Below are 24123 nucleotides of genomic sequence, written 5' to 3'. Positions count from 1 at the left end.
CATTACCTGTGATGTGAAGAACAATTTTTAGGGGCTTCTGGGTGGCTGTGTCGGTTAAGCGTCCGACTCTTAATTTGGCTTAGGTTATGATCTCACGATCTCATAGTCGTGAGGCTGAGCCCTGCACTGGCTCTGTGCTGAGCCAGGAGCCTGCTTGAGATTCTCTCTCTCCCTCTGTCCCTCCCCTGACTGTGCACGCTCTCTCTCTCTCTCTCAAAAAAAAAAAAAAAATTATTTTTAAAAAATGTTTAAAAATTTTTCTTTTATTAGGAAAATTTATTGTTTATTTTTAGGAGAGAGAGAGCAGGAGAGAGGCAGAGAGAGAGGGAGATGAAGCATTTGAGGCGGGCTCTGTGCTCACAGCAGAAAGCCCGATGCGGGACTCCAACTCACAAACCATGAGATCATGATGCTTAACTGACTGAGCCACCCAGGCACCGCCCCCCCCCCAAATAATAATTTTAAAATAAAAGTCACTATAATGAATGAATGCTACGAGTGTATGCTTAATCATTTCAAAGCTTTTTTGAATGTATATAAATATATTTTCCTTTCAGAAACCTTTCCATTTTTGTTACCTTAGGAAAATATATTTCTAGGTTTTACTTATTTTTTTTCCTATTTATGAAGACTGAAGTAGCAAAATGCTTTTTAAAGTTTTCACTCTGGAAGAACACGGTAAACCATTTTATTTCAGTGATCTCCTTTTCTACCGCAGGCAGCGCAGCAGAGGCTGGGCTACACGACAGGGGTGCCCATCTCCACCACCGTGTTAGCCTCTCTGAGCCTCCTTCTCCACATCTGGAAAATGGGAAAGATCCCTCATACCGTCGTGAAGATTTAGCGGGACCAGAACGAGTATTTGCCAGGTGCCTTCATCGCCAAACGGGTGGTATCATCTCTGTTTTCACAGCTTAGGCAACAGGCGCCCAAGGTTGGGGAACTAGTTAGTAGGAGGGTCAGAAGCTTGTTCCCTACACAGGACATTCAGGGCTCTTGCCCTCTACCCTCACCGCCTCTACTCTCTTTGAAGGAGGGTAAAGGGTAGGCAAAGCATCTAACGGCGGCCAGTTGGGAACTGAAGTCTGTGCCTTCAGCCCGTGAGAGGTCACAGCCCCGAGCAGGGGCCTCCGATGAGTCCACCACTGCCACCACTGGGGCACAAGACCCCCCTCAGGCAATCATAGCTCTAAGCGAGTGAGAGAGAATTAACAGGGACACAGGGCAGTATCCCTCCTACTTCTCCTTTCCTATTCATGGAAATAATCACGCAAAGTTAAATCCCCCGCCTTTTTATTCTTCTTTCCGGGTCTCAGCTCAATAACTGATGTCCACCCCAGAAACCTCTTTCTCACGCTGTACAAACAGGGCACACTGTCCTCTTTCATCCACTTCCACCTCTCGTGAACTCTTAGCCAGGTACCTCAGGTAAATCCTTCTCCCTTTCTGACATCCTTCGGTCCATCTGCAAACTCCGAAATAACACCATTGTGGTTGGTAGGCACCAAAGTGGCATTCATGCTACACCGAAATTGAGCAAAAAACCAGTCATTCACTTTGAACTGTTCTAGGCTCAATGAATTATACGGTGCACTATCCCAGACAGTGATCAGATAGAGGTCACCTTCAAAATCTTCTCATACAAGTCCCTTACCCGTTTCTTTCTTTCTTTTTTTTCTGAAAGAGAGAGAGACAGAGAGACAGAGAGAGCAAGTGCACCAGGGAGGGACAGAGGGAGAGGGAGGGAGGGAACCCTAAGCAGGCTCCACGCTATACGTGGAGCCCAACGCAGGGCTCGATCCCACCGTGAGAACGTGACCTGAGCCAAAATCAAGAGTCGGGTGCTTAACCAACTGAACCATCCAGGTGTCCCCCTTACGTCTTTATTTTAAATTAATGTAACTATGGTGAACAGTGCTTAAGGAAGCCATAGGCCAGCTCAGATCCCAGTTCTACTATTTAGTAGCTGTGTGGCTTTGAACAGCTATTTATCCTTTGCCCCAGGTTCCTCATCTGTGAAGTGGGATCATAATGGAATCTGTGTCCTAGAGTTACTAGCAGGATTAAATGAGCTAATTCATCTAAAGCCCTTAGAATGGCTTCTGGCCCAGAGTCAGAGAAAAATAAACATAGGTCATTGAATTTCATCAAATATGAATATTTAATATTTGAAAAACGTTTCTATTTCTTGATCTTTTTTCTATGTTTTTATTTTACTTTTGAGAGACAGACAGGGTGTGAGCTGGGGAGGGGCAGAGAGAGAGGGAGACACAGAATCCAAAGCCGGCTCCAGGCTACAAGCTGTCAGCAAGAGCCTGATGCAGGGCTAGAACTCACAGAGCGTGAGACCATGACCTGAAACGAAGTCAGTTGCCTGACTGACTGAGAGTCATCCAGGTGCCCCTCTATTTCTTGATCTTTAAATTTTTTTAATGTTTTATTTATTTTTGAGACAGAGAGAGACAGAGCATGAGCAGGGGAGGGGCAGAGAGAGAGGGAGACACAGAATCCGAAGCAGGCTCCAGGCTCTGAGCTGTCAGCACAGAGCCCGGCGCGGGACTCAAACCCACAAACCGTGAAATCCTGACCTGAGCCGAAGTCAGACGCTTAACCCACTGAGCCACCCAGGTGCCCCGTATTTCTTGATCTTGAAAATACTTTTATTACAGGAGCACCTAGGTGGCTCAGTCAATTGAGCGTCTGACTCCTGATTTCAGCTCAGGTCATGACTCTGGGGTTGTGGGATCAAGCCCAAGTTGGGCTCCACGATGAGCAGGCAGCCTTCTTAACATTCTCTCTCTCTCTCTCTCTCTCTCTCCCCCTGCCTTTCCCCCACTTTCATGTGCACATGTGTACTCTCTGTCTCTAAAATAAAAATAAAAAGAAAACTTTTATTACTTTAAACTTGAAAGAAAACTTAACTACAAATGGTGTTTCAGTCATATAATCGATTAAATATACTCTTATTAGGTAATCTGAAGATCTTATATTCACAATAATGTTCCTGTGGAAAGCTTATTTTGAATTCAGAAATATTGGCAAATGAAATTTTGAAGTGCATTTTATCTAGAAGATAGGGAATGGTTACGTTAAAAATGCAAATGTACATGAAACTATGACATAGGATTTAATTTATCAGAAAATTCTTTACTTTTTTGAAATAGGATTTATTTCATAAACAATCCTTCTATTTCTATTGCCATAGCTGGTATACCTCAGGCACCTGTGAAAAGTGTAAGTCAGGGGCACCTGGGTGGCTCAGTCGGTTAAGCGTCTGACTTCAGCTCAGGTCACGATCTCGCCGTCCGTGAGTTCGAGCCCCGCGTCGGGCTCTGGGCTGATGGCTCAGAGCCTGGAGCCTGCTTCCGATTCTGTGTCTCCCTCTCTCTCTGCCCCTCCCCCGTTCATGCTCTGTCTCTCTCTGTCTCAAAAATAAATAAAACGTTAAAAAAAAAAAAAAAAGAAAAAAGAAAAGTGTAAGTCAGAGGTGAAGGGATCCAGGATCTCCTTGCTTATTCACAGTGCTTGGCTTTTACAACCAGGCTCGTGAATGCTAGAAAACACTGTGTTTGTATAAAATAACCTCTTTAGACTATACCATCTGCACTTGCCTGAGGGGTCCGTTTCCTGAAAATAATTTACTCAGCTATAGAACTCTGATCTGTACCGGTAACTACAATGAGCAGAAGGTTGCACTTGCAGTGAGGAAGCTGATCCTACGAGCTACTTCCTTTCCATCTCTCCAAATAAGGCAACACCACTGCGTCTGCAGACCTGGTGAAGTTCTGCTTCTTTTGGAATTAACAGCAACAGAATACGTGTTGGTAAAACCGCCAGATTTAGCAAAGGAAAACTCGATGACCAGCTGAAGGTGATTTTCAGATACATGAGGAGTATTTTTTTAGTATAAATGTGTCCCAAATATTGCATGGGACTTATACAAATAAAGCATTCTTTGTGTTTCTGAAATTCACATTCATCCAACCATCCTGCATTTAATCTGGTCATGCTATTCGTTGGGAGATTATTTATTTCTAGACATATTACTGCTCACTCACTTTCTCTCTCCCTCTCCCTCCCCCCCTCACACATGCACCATGCACGCATGCAACTTCATAATTTGAAGGAATGCATGTGTTTTGTAAACAACTACCCTAATTTGTATTTATTATCAAGGTTTTGGAAACTGCTTTCGTTTGTGTTGAAATTAGAGGAAAAATCCATAATCTCACGTAATTATATTTTATTACTTCTTTGGATCTGTACAATTACAGAAATAAACTAAGAATTCAGTTTTTATTCTAACTCATTTATGTTCTCAAAGTTAAATGGAATCTGGTCTCAGAACAATTTAATATGAGATAATACTGCCACCTGGAGACCAGAGGCAGGTATGACTAAGAATCAATCTAAATTCTAATTCTTGAATAAGTAATCTGAGTTATAGTGACACTTGATTTAATAATGCCATCTGCCACTTGCCATCATATGGGTCTAATTTTTTCCTCATTTATTCATTAATTGAATGTAAATTTTCTAATTTTCTATTGTATGCCAGACACTACGCTAAACTTTGGGGATATAAAGATGTATAAAACCTAGATCCTTTCATGAGTAGCTAACAGACTGGTAGGAGAGACCAGCATGTTACCAGCTGTCATCCCATGTACCCCTACCCTTTAAGAGTGATGCAAAATGGAATATAATACTTGTCTTCATGTAGTGGGAAACTCGTCTCTTTCCAAGATTACAGCATAGACTGTGGTTTATAATTTTCCATTCACCTTGGACTCTAAGCTCCTCCTTCACCTGACACAGTGCTGTTTATACATCACGTTACTGTTACACACACGTTGCTCTTATTCTCCATAAATCTCCCAAAGATGCAGAACACAATGCTTTTCCTTGATTTTCATAATGTTCATACAAAGCTTTGATCCTGTAGAGAATTTATCTTGAAGTTTGGAAGCATGGAAGACGTGTGTGTGTGTGTGTGTGTGTGTGTGTGTGTGTGTGTACTTAGAACACTACCATTTACAAAGTGAACAACAGACCTCATTGATCTTTTTAAAGTCTTCTCCCTCCCACCCCTTTGACTCTCCTTTCTCACTCTGCTCCCTTCTTTGCTGTCCTTTTCTTCCAACATTTCCCAACCCCTACCTTCTACTACAGTGAGCAATTCTTCCCAGATTATTATATAGAACAATTCAACTTTCTCAATTTCATATCCCCAAACTCAGCCTCCTGCCCACCCGTGCATATCCAACACTCCTTGCTCCATTATGACACACAATGGGCCATCTTCTTAGAGTATCATCTCCCCTTTTCTCCCTATACAAGATTTATTTCCCCTTGACAGCTCTTAAAAAGCAGAGTGGTAGCAGCTTAGGTTTTAAATAACATCTTAAAATTTCCTTGTTGGTTATTATGTGTTATGAGGGCCTCTTCTACTCTTCCCTTCCTCCCTGCCTTGCTGCCCCCCTCCCTCCCTTCTACTCTCTCTGCTATACTGTAAGCTATCCCTACAAGTATTTACTAGTCTTGTGGTACTCTTTGGTGATACTGCTCAAATTAAATTAAAATTCAACAAAGGAGAGAAAACTGATGGAAGGGTTGTTACACAGTATTGCTAATTTTCTGATCAATGGTATACTTTGCTTTCTGGTTAAGCCTATAACACAAGCCTTCTTCTAAAGCTGGAGTGTTCCTACAACAAGAACTTGGAGAAAAGATATTGGAAAGATGAATTGTCCTCTTGCTGATATCTCGCTGACGACCGGGATATCTTGCTGATATCTTGCTGACAACCGACTGAGTGGCTCAGTTGGTTAAGCGTCCGACTTCGGCTGGGGTCATGATCTCACGGTTTGTGAGTTTGAGCCCCGTGTAGGGCTCTGTGTTGACAGCTCAGAGCCTGGAGCCTGCTTTGGATTCTGTGCCTCCCTGCCTGTCTGCCCTTCCCCTGCTCATACTCTCTCAAAAATGAATAAACGTTTAAAAAAGTTTTCCGGTTTCTTAAAAATGGAGGGCGTGATGGCGGAAGGGCATCCCAAATTAGAATACGTGGGTTCTACTTTGTTCTGCCTCTCTAGCATTGATGTATTTATATCAGTCTCTAGATACGGCTTCCTCATTAACAAATTCAGGAGAAATATGTGGTACTATCCATTGCCTCTTCAATCTAAAGATCTACAAACCTAAAACCTCCCTACACGGGAAAGGACATCCAGACGAGGGAATGAAACCTGGATCTCGCCCCTCATTTAGGATAGTTCTGTCCCTCACAATACACAATTCCTTCTCCAGAAGAAATATATATAGTGATAGAACTGTTTTGGTGACGAGAAACGTGCATTTATTAGCTTTTTTGAGTGTCAAAGTCCTCACATCTAAAAAGAGGGCACCACCTACCTCATGGAATTGTAGTGAGGATGGGACATAACGCCTGTACAGGGTCTGAACAGAGTAGTTATTAACAGAAATAGAATCTCATTTAGGGGCTTGGCATGGTGTCATTAAACAGAATCACGGTTTTTCATGGCGCCTTCCAAACTTTACCTTGAGAAGTCTCCGCGAGGTAGTTGATTCAGTTGCTATGACGACACTCCGGTTCCGCCTCCGCTCTTGCTCGAATGGCATGCTGGGAATTGTAGTGCGTGGGAGCCGACGTTGAGCCAGGGGGCGGGACAGCTTCCGCGAAGCGCACTGCGTCTCCCGTGCCTGCTTCCACTGCCAAGCCTATTCCTCAGTGCTTGTGGGCCACAGAACCCAAAATAAAAGTCCAACTATGGGTCTTTGTTTCCACGTCCGCCTAAAATACAGCTGAGAGCAGGACAGTAGAAGCAATGCGGTGCCAAAGGCGGAGACGGGAGCCGTACTGGAGTGGCAGGAAGAGGCGAGGCTCCCGCCGGGATGGGGGTGGGGGGGGGCGGGAAAGGGCGGGCACGGAGGCTCCGCCTCCTTGCGTCACTTCCGTAAACAAAGGGAACTGTGGTGGCGCTGGGTCCGGGATGTGACCCCGGCTCTAGCTGCAGCAGTAGCGTCGGAGGCTGCAGCTGCGGCGGTGGCTTCGGAGACTCCGGAGTCTTTGCAGGTTGAGGAAGAGGATTCCGATCCTCTCCTTCCTCAGGTATGAAGTGGAACCAAAGGCGCTTCCGCATTGTCCCCTTTAGGCCCCTTCCACCACCCACTCTATCCACCGCTCAATTCTGGGAGGTGAAGGGTCACCGTGTTGGCTGATTGGGGAAGGAGAATAAGGTGAAGTCAAGAGGGACTCCTAGTCCTTCTTGAAGGCTGTGGGTTCCTGGCACTCAGTGAGTGAGTAACTGCGAAGGCCCTCTTCTCTAAATGGTTCCTTGCTGCTTGTTGTACCGGCGGCTTGCCTTCCAAAAGCGGATACATTTCCAGTCCTGGCCCCTCAGAATATCATAGTTTAGACCACTGTTGATTTATTTGAATTGCTTTACTACCTTTTCTTTTTCCTGTATCACCAAATGGTCTATTAGCATCATTAAATTAGAAGGTTCATGTGTTTATGTGTATCACACGTTTAAACAGATGCTTGTCTCTTTGGAGAACTGATGCCCCATTGTCTCTCTTCAGCTGTTTATTAAAATTCCATTTAATTTGTGTTCATGTCGAAACAACCCAAAGTGTCTGTTGTGTTACTGAAAATTCTTCTTAAAGGAAAAATTGTTAGCCAAGATTTGAATGGATTTACACTTGGTATCTGGGATTAGAGACTGATCATTAGAACCTTTCCTTTAAAACTTTTGCTTCTTTGGAGGTATTATATATAAATCCAGTTGTGATTGTCTAGGGTCAGCCTGAGCCAACTGAGCTGAAATGGTTTAAATTCCAGTGCTGGTGGTACTGAGTTTAGACAATGGCAAAAAAAATCTGTTTTAGTTAAAATTTTTAAGTAATTATTTTAAGAGTGACATCAGTGGATTTGAATCTTTGTGAGTGGCCGTAGCATGATTACATTCAACACCATGTACACAAAAAGCTTAATAGTGCTAAAGCACTTTGCAATCTGATGAGGTAAATAGCCATGTAAATTTCTCATCTCATGATATAGGAAGCAATATATTTAAGAACAATTTAATAGTATGCATAAGTAAAAATGTAGAAGGATATTTTTCGATGGATGGCTGTAAGGAAGATAAAGGTAGTTAATACATGAAATAAGGGGAAATTATTGGATAAACAGAAGACCTTACACATACTCTGTATGGAAGGGCCAGCTAGAACTTCATAGTGTAACTTTTCTGATACTAGCAAAACTAAACAAACATATACAGTTTCATGTATCATTGGAAATAGGTAAAGAAAGTATATTCAGAATAGTCATGGAACGAGTTTAATTTTATAGAACTTCACTCAATCGAAGAACCAGAATCAGTATTATCCCTAGGCAGACACTGAGTTTGTGCTTGGTAGTTGCTATAAGGTTTCTAGTTATTAGTTAAAATGCAAATACCCCCTGTCAATTATACGTCTGTTATTCTTCGAAGAATAAATTTTAGCAGGGAGATCTAAAGACCACCTAGAGCTTGAGTCAGGCTGGGAATATCTATCACATGGCTATTTTGTTTCTTTTTTGATGCATTCTTTCCCTTCTATCATGTAGGCTCTTTGAGAACAGGGACTTTGTCTTGTTCACTATCATCTTCCCAATATCCAGAATAGTGCCTGGCAAGTGGAAAAGAGTAAATATTTGTGGATGCGTGAATACAGAAAATGATGGAAAACATTTTTGTCTACCAGTCCATTTTGCATAGAGCTTCTGTGTACATAGCACCGTAGGTTAAACTTAAGGGATCCTTATTTTAACTTTATCTAATGAGCTCTGAAATTCTCAATCCTCTTTAAGCCTATGAAGTGGGTCTTTAAAAACCCTTTCACTTTCACATATTCTAGCATATGTGTATAATTTTGCTGTATTTCCTTAGGTCATAAGAAGCTGGCCGTGGTGCAATAAGGAACTTAAAACAATGGAGGAGCGGAAACTGAAGAGGCGGAGTCCTAAGTCTTTTAGTGCCCACTCTACTCAGGCTGTTAATGCCAAAAAAAATGCCATTCCAGTTAGTAAAAGCACAGGGTTTTCAAATCCTGCATCACAGTCAACTTCCCAGCGACCAAAGTTAAAAAGGTGAATTCATTTCTTTCAGATTATCACAGCAAAACGCTGCCAACGTAAATACTAAATCTAGTAATTCTTATAACACTTGTTTTTCTCTTGGCTTAACTTTTAAAACAGTGGCAGCATCTATTATATGTGATTTAGAAAAAATTTGTGAAGGGTATAGTGTGTAGGGTATTAGCACATGCAAAATGAATGACTGGTTTGAAGACCCTTACTTTGTCTCATATTAAACAGGACAGAGTGTGAAAAGTCATAGACAAAGTTGATGCACTAGCCAGAAGAGGGAAAAAAATACGTTTTGTTTTTTTTTTAAATTAAGCTGAGTGTGTTTTCATAGTTTTCATATATATATATATATGAAATATATATATATAATATATATATATGAAATATATATATATAATATATATATATGAAATATATATATATAATATATATATATGAAATATATATATATAATATATATATATGAAATATATATATATAATATATATATATGAAATATATATATATAATATATATATATGAAATATATATATAATATATATATATGAAATATATATATATAATATATATATGAAATATATATATATAATATATATATGAAATATATATATATAATATATATATATGAAATATATATATATAATATATATATATGAAATATATATATATAATATATATATGAAATATATATATAATATATATATATGAAATATATATATATAATATATATATGAAATATATATAATATATATATATGAAATATATATAATATATATATATGAAATATATATATAATATATATATGAAATATATATATATAATATATATATATGAAATATATATTATATATATATATATATATATGAAATATATATAATATATATATATGAAATATATATATAATATATATATATGAATATAATATATATATATATATGAAATATATATATATATATTTTTTTTAAGTTTATTTGAGAGAGAGCGAGATGGCAAGCAGGGGAGGGGCAGAGAGAGAGGGAGGGAAAGAGTATCCCAAGCAGGCTCCACACCATCAGTGCAGAGCCCGATGTGGGGCTTGAACCTATGAACTGTGAGATCATGACTTGAGCCAAAACCAAGAGTCGGACACTTAACGAGCTGAGCCACCCAGGTGCCCCATGGTAGGTTTTATCTTTTTTAAAAGGGTGGTTTTATTATTGTCATAGAAATGATTTGTATTTATTGTAAAAATTCAAACACAGGAAAAGTTCAAAGAAGAAATTTAAAACACTAAAATCCCGGGGCGCCTGGGTGGCTCAGTCAGTTAAGCATCCGACTTCGGCTCAGGTCATGATCTTGTGGTTTGCAAGTTTGAACCCCACATCGGGCTCTCTGCTGTCAGCGCAGAGCCCACTTCGGATCCTCTGTCCCCCTCTCTCTGCCCCTCACCTGCTTGTGGTCTCTTTCTCTCTCTCAAAAATAAATAAACATTTATAAAAACATTATAAAAAAATAATAAAGGTAACTATATGCAATTAATGTTTTCATTGTGCTATCTGCAGAGTAATGAAAGAAAAGACCAGACCTCAGGGAGGAGAAGGAAAAGGCACACAGCCGGCTCCCATTCAGCACTCCTTCCTCACCGATGTCTCAGACGTTCAGGAGATGGAGAGGGGGCTTCTCAGCCTTTTGAATGATTTCCACTCCGGAAAACTTCAAGCATTCGGCAAGCCATAGATATTTCTCTGTTTTTCTTTTCCAGATGCTCGCGTCCTATTTTCTGCATTTATTTTGTCATTCCTTTATTTTTTTTTTTTTCATATTTATTTAATTTGAGAGAGAGAGAGAGCACATGTGCAGGGGAGGGGCAGAGAGAAAGAGAGAGAGAGAGAGAAAGAATCCTAAGCAGGCTGCTGATGGTGCAGAGCTCAATGCAGGGCTTGATTCCATAAACCGTGAGATCATGACCTGAGTTGAAATCAAGAGTCAGATGCTCAATTGAGTGAACCACCCAGGTGCTCCTATTTTGCCATTTCTTTCAAAAATATCATTTTCTTTTATTTAAAAAAAAAAAAGAATCTATCGGCATAAAATGCAATCATCTAGATTTCGTTTGTCATGAACTATAATTTGTCATCTAAAATTTCATGAAAAAGTTTTTGTAAGAAAGGAGGGTTGGTAAAAATGTTGAAGTAGGATTGCTATTATGCAATAACTATCCTGAAAGTAACAAATAAAAGGAACATTCTTCATCAGTTAAATATTTTAGACTTAGTATTTTAGTTTGGGAAAGCCTCAAGGTCATTTTTCTTTACCCTTTTAAGCCTAAACTTATTTCTTGCCTACCATCCCTGATTTTAAATTTAAAAGAATCTGGTGTTTTTGTTCAATCATGAAGCTATAAGAACAGTTAACTGATTGTTCCATTAGAAACTCCAGGTAGGTGGGGTGCCTGGGTGGCTCAGTCAGTTGAGCATCCGACTCTGGCTTAGGTCATGATCTTGCGATTTCATGGGTTCAAGCCCTGTGTCGGGCTCTGTGCTGACAGCTCAGGGCCTGGAGCCTGCTTCGGATTCTCTGTCCCCCTCTCTCTCTGCCCTTTCTCATGCTCTGTCTCTCTCTCTGTCTCTCTCAAAAACAAACATTAAAAAAACAAAACAAAACAATCTCTGAGTAGGTATTTTTGTATATGAGTTCACAAAGTATATGGTCAAAGTTTTTATGTTCAGCTTGCAACTTACCTTATAACCCTTCTCTGATAAAATTATATCCCTGTATTTTTTAAAGCAATTTGAAAATTATTGAATGCACACGTACAGAATTTCACATGAATGCATAAATGTCATCAACATACATACTGGTTTTTTGAAGTGCTATCCTTTCCTCCCGTACCTCTTTATTCCTTGGTTTATTTTTTTTCTTTCTTTTTTAATTAATTTAAATTCTAGTTAACATATAGTGTAGTATTGGTTTCAGGAATAGAATTTAGTGATTCATCCCTTACATATAATGCCCAGTGCTCATCCCAGTAAGTGCCCTCTTTAATGCCCGTCACTCATTTAGCCCACCACCCCCAACACCCCTCCAGCAACCTTCAGTTTATTCTCTGTATTTAAGAGTCTCTTATGGTTTGCCTCCCCCTGTTTTTATTTTTCCTCTATGTTCATCTGCTTTGTTTCTTAAATTCCACATATGAGTCAATCATATATTTGTCTTTCTCTGACTGACTTATTTCACTTAGCATAATACACTCTAGTTCCATGCACATTGTTGCAGATGGCAAGATTTCATTCTTTTTGAGCACAGAGTAATATTCCATTGTGTATATATACCACATCTTTTTTATCCATTCATCGGTCAATGGACATTTGGGCTCTTTCCATAATTTGGCTGTTGTTGATAGTGCCGCTACAAACATCTGGGTGCATGTACCCCTTCAAATCAGCATCTTTGTCCTTTGGATAAATACCTAGTAGTGTAATTGCTGGGTCGTAGGGTAGTTCTATTTTTAATTTTTTGAGGAACCTTCATACTGTTTTCCAGAGTGTCTGCACCAGTTTGCATTCCCACCAGCGGTGCAAAAGTGTCCCTTTGCATCCTTGGCAACATCTGTTGCTTCCTGAGTTGTCAAGTTTAGCTGTTCTGACAGGTGTGAGGTGGTATCTCGTCGTGGAGTTCCTTGGCTTCTTATCCCCTCCCTGACCACACCCTCTCTTGGCTCCACCTCCCCCCACTCCACTAGATAACCACGTTAAGAACCAGGTGTATATCTTTTCATATTTTTCTCTAGGTTATGGCACAAATATATATATAAACATACACAAAGATTTTAGTTTTCATTGTTTTATACAAACTGTATCTTATATGTACTTGTCCCCCTCTTGCTTTCCTCACTAAAGAATATCTAATGAAAATCCCTCCTGGTCACCTGGTATAGCTCTAATTTATTCTTTTTTTGACTTTTCTTTTCTTTTTTTTTTTTTAATTAAGTAGGCTCCGTGCCCAGTGTGGAGCCCAGCGTAGGGCCTGAACTCACAACCTGAGCTGAGATTAAGAGTTGGACGCTTAACCAACTAAATCACCCAGGCACCCCTAATTCATTCTTTTTTTCCAATGGCTACATAATATTCCAAGTTGTGAATATACCGCAGTTTATTCAACCATTTCTCTGTTGAAGGGCATTTACTTTGTTTCCATTTTTGAGCCCCTAAACATAACGGTATAGTGAACATCTCTTTACATACATATGTATGTCAGTGCTTTTGTTTCTTTGGGATGGATTACCATGAGTGGGATTAGTGGGTCCAAGCAGTAATTCTGATTTTAGTACAGGTATCCAGATTGCCTTCCAAAAAAGCTATTGCCCTTCTAGTTTTCATTCACAGTTTATGAAAGAACTCTTTTCTCTGAATCCAACCAGAAATAGGTATTACTAGCCTTTTAATTTTGCCAGACTGTTGGTATGAGGTGATATTTCTTTTATTACTGTTGAGTTTGTACATGTTAAGAAGTCGAATTGCTCTTTTCAGGACCTTTACCCAGTTTTCTGTTTGGTTATTTATCCTTTTGTTGATGGTGGTGTTGCCAATTGCTAAGAGCCCTTTGTATATTTTGGATACTAACCACTCCAACTGCTGTATTTTGGCTTTTTTGTTTTTGTTTTTTTTTTAACCAAATTTAGTATGTTTGTGGACTTTATGGTATATTTAACCTTGTAAAAGTTTTGAATACTGAAATATGTTTTATCTTTTCTTATAGTTTCTGGGTTTCCAGTCTTGGTTAGACTATTAATTTGAAAAGAAGACATGAAAAACATTTATTTCACAGAGATATTTTATTATATCTCTACCTCCTTGCTTTACCTTGACCCAGTTTAGATGGTATCTTTAGAACACTTTCACTTTCCCTTCTCTCTTCTCTCCCATACCTGAGATTTAATCTTTGAATCACTTCTTTGCTTTCTTGCCAACACCCTTTCTGCCCCCCCCTTTTTAAAAATTTTTTTTTAATGTTTATTTATTTTTGAAAGACAGAAACAGAGCATGAGTGGGGGAGGGGCAGAGAGAGAGGGAGACACAGAATCTGAAGCAGGCTCCAGGCTCCGAGCTGTCAGCACAGAGTCTGACATGGGGCTCAAACTCACGAACCGTGAGATCATGACCTGAGCCAAAGTTGGATGCTTAACCAACTGAGCCACCCAGGCGACCCTCTGCCCCTACTCTTATGTAGCTTGTTTTCTTGGATTGAAGTCACTCTCTGTTATTTGTCAGTTTGCTATCTAGAAGTATTGTAGATACAAGATGGATTGCCCGTTGAATTCTTTCTTAATAGGTAATTTTTTTCTGTCTCGATGTTTGAAAGTTTTTTTTTTCCTTATGTTTTTTCATCAATTTTGTCTGAGAATCAGTGAGCCCTTCATATCTGCCAACTCATTTTCATCTGAAGGAACATTATTTCTGTTGTTAATTTATTTTTCCATCTGTTCCTTTTTATCCTTTTGGAGCTTCTATTGTTCTCATGTTAGATCACCTGGATTCCTTGTGATTTCTACTTTATAGATTTATATTGTCCTCCTCCCTACTTTTCTCACTCTCCTTTTCTATATATATGTTATATATTGATACATTTATATGTATGCCAGTACACACACACACACACACACACACACACACACAAACACACACGCCTTTCTCTCTTGAGGTATTTCTCCCACTCGATCTTCCAGGTTACTAATTGTTAGAAAACATCATTAAAATAGAGGAAATATGAGAGATTTTCTATAAAGAAAGGATGATTTTTAAAGAGCTGTAACTAGCTTCAAAATTATTAGTCAACATAATTTAATGTTGTCAATCTATGAAGATGATACAAATCTAGCCTGGGGAAATTATAATATAATTTACATAAATTCATACTGATTCAAGATACATACTTCAGCTTTAGCTGAACTACAGTATACTTTTGAGAAAACCAAGGTGTTTTAGAAAAAATTTTTAGTATCAAGAGGTTGTAGAGGCTATACTTAAACTATATGAAAATATGTAATATTACTGTATATATTTTAGTTGCCCTGAGCAGGTAATGCCACCTCAGAGAACTCTACTCAGTAAGTAACGTAAGACCTGTCCTTTAGCAATTAAGTTGTCTTGCACTTACATTAGAGCATACGACGGAAAATACTACATTCTGTTTCTCATGCTTCATAACATTCTTCATGTTTCATAAATATTTTCATCTATATTTCTTTTTTCAAAGTTTATTTATTTTTGATGGGGGGAGGGAGGGACACAGAGAGAAGGGGAGAGAGAGAATCCCAAGCAGGCTCTGCACTGTCAGAGTGGAACCCGACGCACAGCTTGAACTCACCAACTGTGAGATCATGACCTGAGCCAAAATCAAGAGTCAGATGCTTAACCGACTGAGCCACCCAGGTGTTCCTCATTTATATTTATTAAAGGAATAATTGGTGGCAAAATGATTCATGGTTGAAGTTCTTACAGGACGTTCAAGTTCACTCATTATAATAGGACGTTGGGTCAGATTGAACATGATTAGATGATGCTATTGCTTCTAGAAATGATGTTACTATTGAAAAAAGAATTTTCTTTATCTAAGGGATGATTTGGGTTTTGGGGTTTTTGTTTTGCTTTGTTGTTTTAAATTTTTAAAAGATTTTATTTTCAAGCAATCTCCACACCCACTGTGGGGCTCATACTCACAACCTCAAGACCAAGAGTCGCAGGCTCCACAGACCAGACGCCCTGATGATTTTGTTTTTTTAAAGAAAATCTTTCCAATCCGATTTTCTTAGTACCCACAGTCATTTCTTAGATTATTGCTTTCCTGGTCAGAAATTCGATTTGTGTATTATACACAGAAAATAGGCAGTCATTAACACTGTAATTTACAACAGAACGAAAACTAAGTTCTTGTGAGTACCTTGAATTTACAAGTTTTTCCTCAAGGCAGTTAGTTTGAACTGTCCTAATCTTTATTAATGTTCTGGGATGTTCCCCCAGGAAATGAATGTTCCATTGAACAGATGGAACATGTTCGGGGAATGCAGGAGAAATTAGCTCGTTTGAATTTGGAGCTCTATGGGGAGTTAGAGGAACTTCCTGAGGATAAGAGAAAAACAGCCAGTGACTCCAATCTGGACAGGCTTCTGTCTGATGTGAGTATAATTCTTTTATATACTATAATTCTTTTATATAAACTTATAAAAGGATTTGTATATATTTCTTCATTCTTTCTTTAATCAAAAATTTTTATTGAAAGGAAGTTCATTGTTTTAGTCGTGTTGAAGTATACCGTTTAGTGGTTTTCAGTGTGTTCACAGTGTTTTGCAGACATGCCCACTGTTTAATTCCAGAACATTTTTATCACCCCAAAAAAGAAACCCTGTACCTCTCAATTCTCCCTCCTCTTCATCCCTTAGTGGCCTCTAATCTCCTCTCTGTCTGTACAGATTTGCCTATTCTGGATATTTCATATAAAGAGAATCACACAATATGTGGCTTTTTATGTCTGGGTTCTTTCACTTAGTGTAGTATTTTCAAGTTTCATACATGTCGTGTCCTACTCTTTTTTAGGGAAACATATTTCAAAGAAATTGTCACATTTATATCTAAGCATACATTTTGAGAATGCTGGGAAATCTAGAAGTGAAAGATTCACTTCTGTACATATATGATACGATCTTAATGTATAAGGGGTCCTGACATGATTAAATACGTTTTGTGTTATTTACTCAGGTAGGTGGTGGTTACTTATGTTATATACAGAACTATGTGTATGTTTCAGATCCTTTAGTGCATTGCTCTGTGTATTAGCTTGCTAAAGCTGCCATAACAGAGTGCCTTAGACTGGGTACACCTGGAATTTATTTCTCACAGCTCTGGAGGCCCAGAGTTAGTGAGCAAGGTGTTGGCAGGGTCGGTTTCTTCTGAGGCCCCTCTCCTTGGCTTGTAGATGACTGCCTTCATCTTTCCATGGCATTTTCCTTTTATGAGTGGGTGCCTATGTCCAAATTTCCCCTTCTTTTAAAGACACTAGTCCTTATTGACCTCATCTTAACTTCCTACCTCTTTGTAAGACCCTGTCTCCAAATACACTCACATTCTGAGGTATTGGGGGTTAGAACTAAAATGTACGTCTTTTGGGAGGACGTAATTCTGTGTGTAACTATTATGATTCTTACACTGAGAGGTATTAATTAAATTGGCTTCTTTAAACCTTTTTTGGAGTAAAAATAAAGAAAAATTGAATTCAGTGTTCTTCAGTTTTGGAATAGTTTACATATTTACTAATGACAAAAAAGGATTAATTCTGTTGCTTTTCTTTATCCTTTGAGTAAGTAAATGTGAGAGAAATTGTATGCCTATACTTTTAAAGTTTCAAGCCTGTGTGTTTTATTTCACACCGACTTTGTTTAGCCTCGCAAGTATTTCCTTTTACCGGGTCCTCTTAAGAAATAGAAGCTTAATTTGCATTACATTTAGGAAAGTGACTGTGGAGTAGTGAGAAGACCAAATTTGAAACCAGAAAGCCTTTGTTTAGTCTGGGGTTTGCATTTCAGTTATATCTGTGTAACTTTGTCAATGTAGTTAACATTTCTGTAACTTTGATTTTTCCCTCTGTAAAACAGGTGTGATTAACTCTACCACATACTGAAAACTGAATGATATGTGAAGTCTTTTTGTAATCCACAAAGATTTTTAAGATTTTGATCATGAAAATGGCAACTTTTTAAAAAAACTATTAGAGATGATTATAATTGTTCATGGTTTTAAGAATCCTTATAGAACTCTAGTTTTCCTTATCTGGTTTAATTCTCTTCTCATATTTGTGTTTAATAAATGCTAAAGCTACTTTATAATTATTTTGCATAAGTGAATTTCCCAAGCTGGAAATTTTTGGGAAGTTTTTTTCAATAGTTTATTTTTTCGTTTAGAGAAAGCTTAAATGAAAACCAGCTTACTTTAAAATGTGTAAACAATTATCTACTTAAGATATTTTTCCCATAAAAATTGAAATTAAATTTGTTTCTTTGTGTTACAGTTAGAAGAATTGAATTCTTCCATGTATCCTTTTGCCTAATATCAACAGTGAAAAGTTTACAAATTATAACTTCTGGTGAATACCTCAATCAATGAAAAAAGACACCCATGATGATTTACTGGGGCCATTTCTCTTCTCCTTGGGTTTCCAAATGGAATTTTTAGTTGTTTTGTATGCTACAATTTTGTTTGTTTCTCATTTGTTCTGCTTTGCTTTGTACTGTTTTTGGATTTTTAAAACAAATTTTTAAAAATCAACCAAGGGAATTGAGGATTGGGTTAGTTGCCGTAGAAATTATCTCGAATCTTAGATTCTTAAGTTAAATAGCAGTTGGATATGCAGACATAATATGCCATGCTTAGTTTCCTGTCATTACATAGAATACTTCAGATGCATATACAAGGTGTATTATAGGAGGAGCTTAAAAGAAATCACCAAGGCGTGTGTAAAATATTCAGGTTTTGACATTACAATTTGGAGCAATTATTTCAGGAACTTTTCAAAACGTATTTTTGGACATAGTCCTAGGCACAACATGAGATAAAGAACAATGAGAAATGATCCTGCCTATAAAATAATTTGAGAGGTATGACATCCTTCTGAACTAAATAATGAGATACCAAAAAGGATACTGGTTGTAGGGTCAAGACATTTGATTTTTGAAATTTGGTTTTGATAATTTTGCTAATTAACCTTGGGTAAATTGTTTAACATCTCAGAGTGTCCTCTGTAATATGGGATAATTGCTGCATATAATGATGGAGCAATTATCTAGTTTTTCTAAACTAATATATATATATTATATATATATACATATACATAAATTACTATTATTGTTGTAACAGGTACTGTTACTACTTGCTAAACTATACAGTAACAATGAAGAAATAAGTATATGCAGATCCAGTGATAACGATTAATAGTTAATCTTAATTGAGTACTTACTAATTGCCAAGTATTTTATGAAGGGCCTTACCTGCATTTTCTCATTTGGTCCTACCCTTATAAGCAGGTGGTGTTATACTTCCCATTTTACGGATGGGTTTTTGAGAAGGTTTTTGAGAAGCCACATAAACTGTGGGGAAACATTAATGTAACATATCCTTGCCAAGAAAGACTTGAACATGGGGATAAGATATGAGTTAATTAGGGGGCTTCTCTTAGTAGTAGTGCCTGGTGCTTTTTTCTTTTCTTTATACTCATTTTGAGCTTCATATTCTATGCTTTGTACTCTTTCTATGCTTGTGACATGTATCTCCTATCCTCTTATCTGAGTTTTTGTTAAACATTTAGACTCATTTATCTCACCACTTTGCCTGATTCAACCACCACAGTTAAACGAGGCAACATGACGGAACACAAGAGCATGGGCTCTAGGTTGTTTGGTTTCAGATCTTGGGAAGCAAGTGTGTAGCTTTGAGGCAAATGTAGTTTCCTCATTTGCAATAAATGTTCTCTCTATATTCATACTTTCCTCCTAATTTCCTTCTCTGTCATCAGTAGCCTCTGTTATTTTCAGTCTCCAAAGATTATTTAAATCCCTTCTATGGTTAGACCAGACATTGCTACTCGGTCGTGGCACTATCTGCCATTGAGCCGGGACATGGACATGAAATGATTTGCCACTTCTTGATTACATTTAGTTGTCAGGCATCATCAGTTCTGCCTTTTATTTCTCCTTCATCCCCTACCCTCATCCCTTTACTCCATAACCTTTCAAATTTCTGTTCCAGCTCTGGAGATGCACTGTCCAATATGGCAGCCACTAGCCACGTAGCTACTGAGCACACAAAACGTGGCTAATATGGATTGAAATGTGCTAAAAGTATAATTTTTACACCTGATTTCAAAGATTTAGTATGAAAAAAATAATGTAAAATGTCTCAATATTTTTTATGATTGCATGCTGAAATGATAGCTTTTTTATATATTGGTGTGAATAAAATATATTTTAAAAATTATACCTGTGGCTTGCATTATATTTCTTTTGGACAGTGCTGCTGTAAACTTTAGAGAATGACACTAAATAAATTAGTCTTCTTAAAAACATCACTGTCTTCTTGCCATTCCTATTTCAGACCAAGTTTTTTACCATGTTAGACTTTTTAACAGCTCTCAATAATATAATCACAGCCTACGTATCCTGTTATATTTTTCATTCCCACTAAGCTGGTTCTCTGGCGTCTAAGAACACATCATTTTCATGCTCACTGTAATGCCTTTGTTCAGGTTGTGCTTTCTACCTAGCGCTGCTCTGGCCTCCCCCCTTTCCCCTATCGAGTAACACCGAAGCTGACCACTCTCATAAAGCATTTTATTTATACCTCCAACTAGCATTCTGCCTTATTTCACTATCTGTTGATTTTTATATGTGTTAAATTTCAGCCCTCCAACTGGATGGCAATGGCTCTGATGACAGCACTCATGTCTGTATATTTTTGCAACCTCTGCCATACACGTATTGCTAGCATTTAGTTGTTCTCAGCGTATTCACAGCATTGTTGCAATTGGGTCTTGATGAGATAGGTAGCAGGTGGATCGTATGGATGGATGAAAGAACAAGATGAAAGCAATGATGATAAGAAGGGAGGGGGGTAACCTCTGCAAGAATTCCATCCTAATTCTAATCTTGAAGAATAATTCAGGATTATAGGGAAAGTTTTAGAGCTATGATGATTTGATTTTTGACTTTTACAAAGAAATTGTTTTCCCAAGGATGATAAAGTGGTGTTGTTCTCTCCAATGATTTTTGTTTAATCCAGTAAGTTTTCATATTTGCCTCTCATCGGTTCCTTACCATGAAAATAATTCTTGCCACGTGAAAATAATCCTGTGCTGTATTAGAATCTGAAACATAGTCTTGATTTAGTGCCTTTTTTTTAAGTCTTCAAATTCTGGATATAGTATAATTACTTCACTATGCTTAAAAATTGTCTTACCACATCCAGGTTTCTCACAGTGACATAGACACTTCCCTTTAAACATATTTCCTTTATTTCAATACCTCTCTCCCTTAGCTCCTGAGTGTAATTCCCCGAAATTTATTTTTTTTAATTCCCCGAAGTTTAAAAGAAGTACTCATTATAAAATGAAAATCTTAACTGATGAATTCAGACAAAAACTACATCTGGCGGACGCACAAGACGTCCCGAATACGTCCACCAGCTAAAAGGACATGCAGTTGCTTTCTTGCGGTTTGAAGAAAAACAGCATTCTTTAATTTTGCAGCTGAATCCAGTAGCAGAATGATCTTCCACAACAAGGAATAAAGTAATCAAAGTACCAGTGCAATGATTGTTCTCACTGCTGCTTTTAGTAAAGTTGCCTTGCTGTCGTTCGCCATAACTGGAGCCTAGGCCTGGTTGAAGGCTTAATCAGGAACTGTGATGCAGAGGCTGTGCTGCTATGCTTTCTGTTGTTGCCTTATGGGGGTTATACTTGAAACGCTTTGTGCAAAATGTTATTAATAGGGCTGAAGGTTCATCCTTTCTGAGCTCACCAGACTTACTCATTCCCCTGTTGATTCCAAGTTGATGATGCACAGGCTTTTGGGGGCAGCCCCGCTTCAGTTTACGTTAGACAATCAGTACACACACGGGTTTGTTTTCCAGGGGCCAGTGCCAACAAAATGTTAAATGAGTACTTGTGAAATTTGCTATTTTTAATAAAGTGATTGTTTAAATTAGTCGTTATTGCCTTATTTTGAAGGAACAAGAGTTCAATCCTCAAAAGTAAACTGCGTTTATAAAATTCGAGGTGCCTGGGTGGCTCAGTCGGTTAGGCATCCGACTTCGGCTCAGGTCACCATCTCACAGTTCCTGTGTTCGAGCCCTGTGTCGGGCTCGGTGCCGACAGCTCAGAGCCTGGAGCCTGCTTCGGATTCTGTGTCTCCCTCTCTCTCTGCCCCTCCCCTGCTTGTGCTCTGATTCTGTCTCTTAGAAATAAACATTACAATTTTTTTAAAAAATAATAAATAACTTCAAGGTTATGTAATTCTCTTCCAGATTTTGCACCTTGTGCACATTTCAGTATTGGTGTCAGTCATGAAAAGAGCACAGGCTTTAAAGTTAGACCTTGGTAGGGGCGCCTGGGTGGCTCAGTTGGTTGAGCGGCCGACTTCGGCTCAGGTCATGATCTCGCGTTCCGTGAGTTCGAGCCCCGCGTCGGGCTCTGTGCTGACAGCTCAGCCTGGAGCCTGTTTTGGATTCTGTGTCTCCCTCTCTCTGACCCTCCCCCGTTCATGCTCTGTCTCTCTCTGTCCCAAAAATAAATAAACGTTAAAAAAAAAATTTTTTTTAAAGTTAGACCTTGGGCTGAATACCCATTCTTCCCCTTAGCTTTGTATTCACGTACATTTACTTTGTAAATGTAGTTTAAACTACAAATGTAGTTTGTACGTGTAGTTTCTTTGGGTTTAACTTTTGTTTTTAACCTGGAAAATGAGATTACTAACCAACTCATAGGGGTCATGAGGAGAAAGTGAAAAAGTGTGTGTAGGATGCTTATCACAGCTGCTGACACCCAATAATGTAGAGCAAACATTCAGTTTACTGCTCATTTTACACAGCTTTATTGATATAACTCCTACATAAAAGTGACCCTTGTCAAGTGTACAACTCAGTGGTTTTTAGCGGGGGTCACGGTTGTGCACCTGTCAGCACACTCTAATTGTAGAGCATTTTCATTTCCAGAGAAACCCCTTGGCAGCTCACTTCCCATTTCCCAACCCCCCTGCCATTGGCAACCACTAATCTACTTCCTACGAACTTGCCTACTCTGAACATCTTGTATAAATGGAATCCTACATGGTCTTTCATGACTGGCTTCTCTTAGCATAATATTTTCTAGGTTTTAGGGTTCATCCATGTTATGACTGGCTTCTCTTAGCATAATATTTTCTAGGTTTTAGGGTTCATCCATGTTATGACTGGCTTCTCTCAGCATAATATTTTCTAGGTTTTAGGGTTCATCCATGTTGTGGCATGGATCACTAGTACGTTCATTTTCATGACCAGATCACATTCCGTTGTGCGGATAGCCACATTTTGTTTATTCAATCGTAGCTCAGTCGCCTTCACATTTTAAAAGACGCCCCTGCTTCTTCCTCGTTTCCAGGACAGAGAAACAAGCACCTAATTGGGGATGCGTGAGTGAAACCCACTGAATGATACAAACAAATCTCAATCTTAGTAATTTTGGCCATTCTGAGCTCAAAGATTTTTGATCAACTTATCTGATTGCTCTTTTTTGATACTCATTTTAAAAATGAGGAAATGAGCAGAATATTAAATACAGTCTTCCAAACTTTTCAGTTGGGTTGAGAGACTAGGGATTCCAGGGTGGGGAAATAGCGTTTTAGGGTCTGACAAAGCAAAAAGGAAATTTTGCCGCGTGACATGTTTTTCTTGGATGGGTCCTGAGATAGAGTGAAGCACAAGCTGTTTCCTGTGGGGTCACTGACAGAGCATCAGATTGATCTTGTTTATTCATTTGGTTCATTTGTCCTTTGTGTCAGGGGACCCCATGTGGGTCTCAGGTAATAAAATTTTAGCTTCTCTAATTGGTACACACAATTTAAACATATGTTAAAGGCAACAGGAAAAAGCTGAGATGCCTGGATTAGAATAAAACTATGTAAGAATCAAATTTACTATATGCTGTATATTCCTCGAAGACAAATTTTAATTACCGATGGTAAAACAAAACAAAACAAAACACCAGAGCAAACCATTTATATTTAGTGTTACTTCCAGATCCCTTAAACGTGTTTGCTTTGGTTTTGGTACCTCCTGTATAACGCTAAACTTGACAAGAAGTATTAAAATATTCCGAGGATTTGCTGAAGATAAACCCCACCTTTCCCATCACACGGCCTTAAAATTGCTGGCTTTCTTTGCGACCAAGCTAACGCTGGCTTCAGTGTCCCATCT

At 38.4% G+C, this 24123-nt stretch overlaps 1 protein-coding gene and 1 long non-coding RNA gene across 2 annotated transcripts; one reads left to right on the top strand and one right to left on the bottom strand.

Moving 5' to 3' along the window:
* Positions 1–672: 672 nt before the first annotated feature.
* Positions 673–6903, bottom strand: LOC128777637 (uncharacterized). Its single transcript, XR_008422877.1, has 2 exons — positions 6408–6903; positions 673–1677 (listed from the first exon to the last, which is right to left on the bottom strand). It is a non-coding gene; the product is annotated as an uncharacterized LOC128777637 (long non-coding RNA).
* A 63-nt stretch (positions 6904–6966) lies between these two features.
* CCDC28A (coiled-coil domain containing 28A) lies at positions 6967–21878 on the top strand. The gene is made up of 6 exons (XM_019420400.2): positions 6967–7129; positions 8955–9154; positions 10696–10859; positions 16153–16307; positions 18194–18216; positions 21308–21878. Exons 2-6 carry the CDS (start codon positions 8997–8999, stop codon positions 21360–21362), a joined length of 555 nt encoding a protein of 184 aa, XP_019275945.2. The 5' UTR covers positions 6967–7129; positions 8955–8996; the 3' UTR covers positions 21363–21878.
* The last annotated feature ends 2245 nt before the right edge of the window (positions 21879–24123 follow it).

The sequence above is a fragment of the Panthera pardus genome, unplaced genomic scaffold (genome assembly GCF_024362965.1).
Source record: "Panthera pardus isolate Hobbes unplaced genomic scaffold, ASM2436296v1 HiC_scaffold_17, whole genome shotgun sequence".
In the NCBI taxonomy this organism is placed as follows: domain Eukaryota; kingdom Metazoa; phylum Chordata; class Mammalia; order Carnivora; family Felidae; genus Panthera; species Panthera pardus.
Note: the sequence above shows the minus strand (reverse complement) of the source record. Positions and strands in the feature narration are given on the sequence as shown.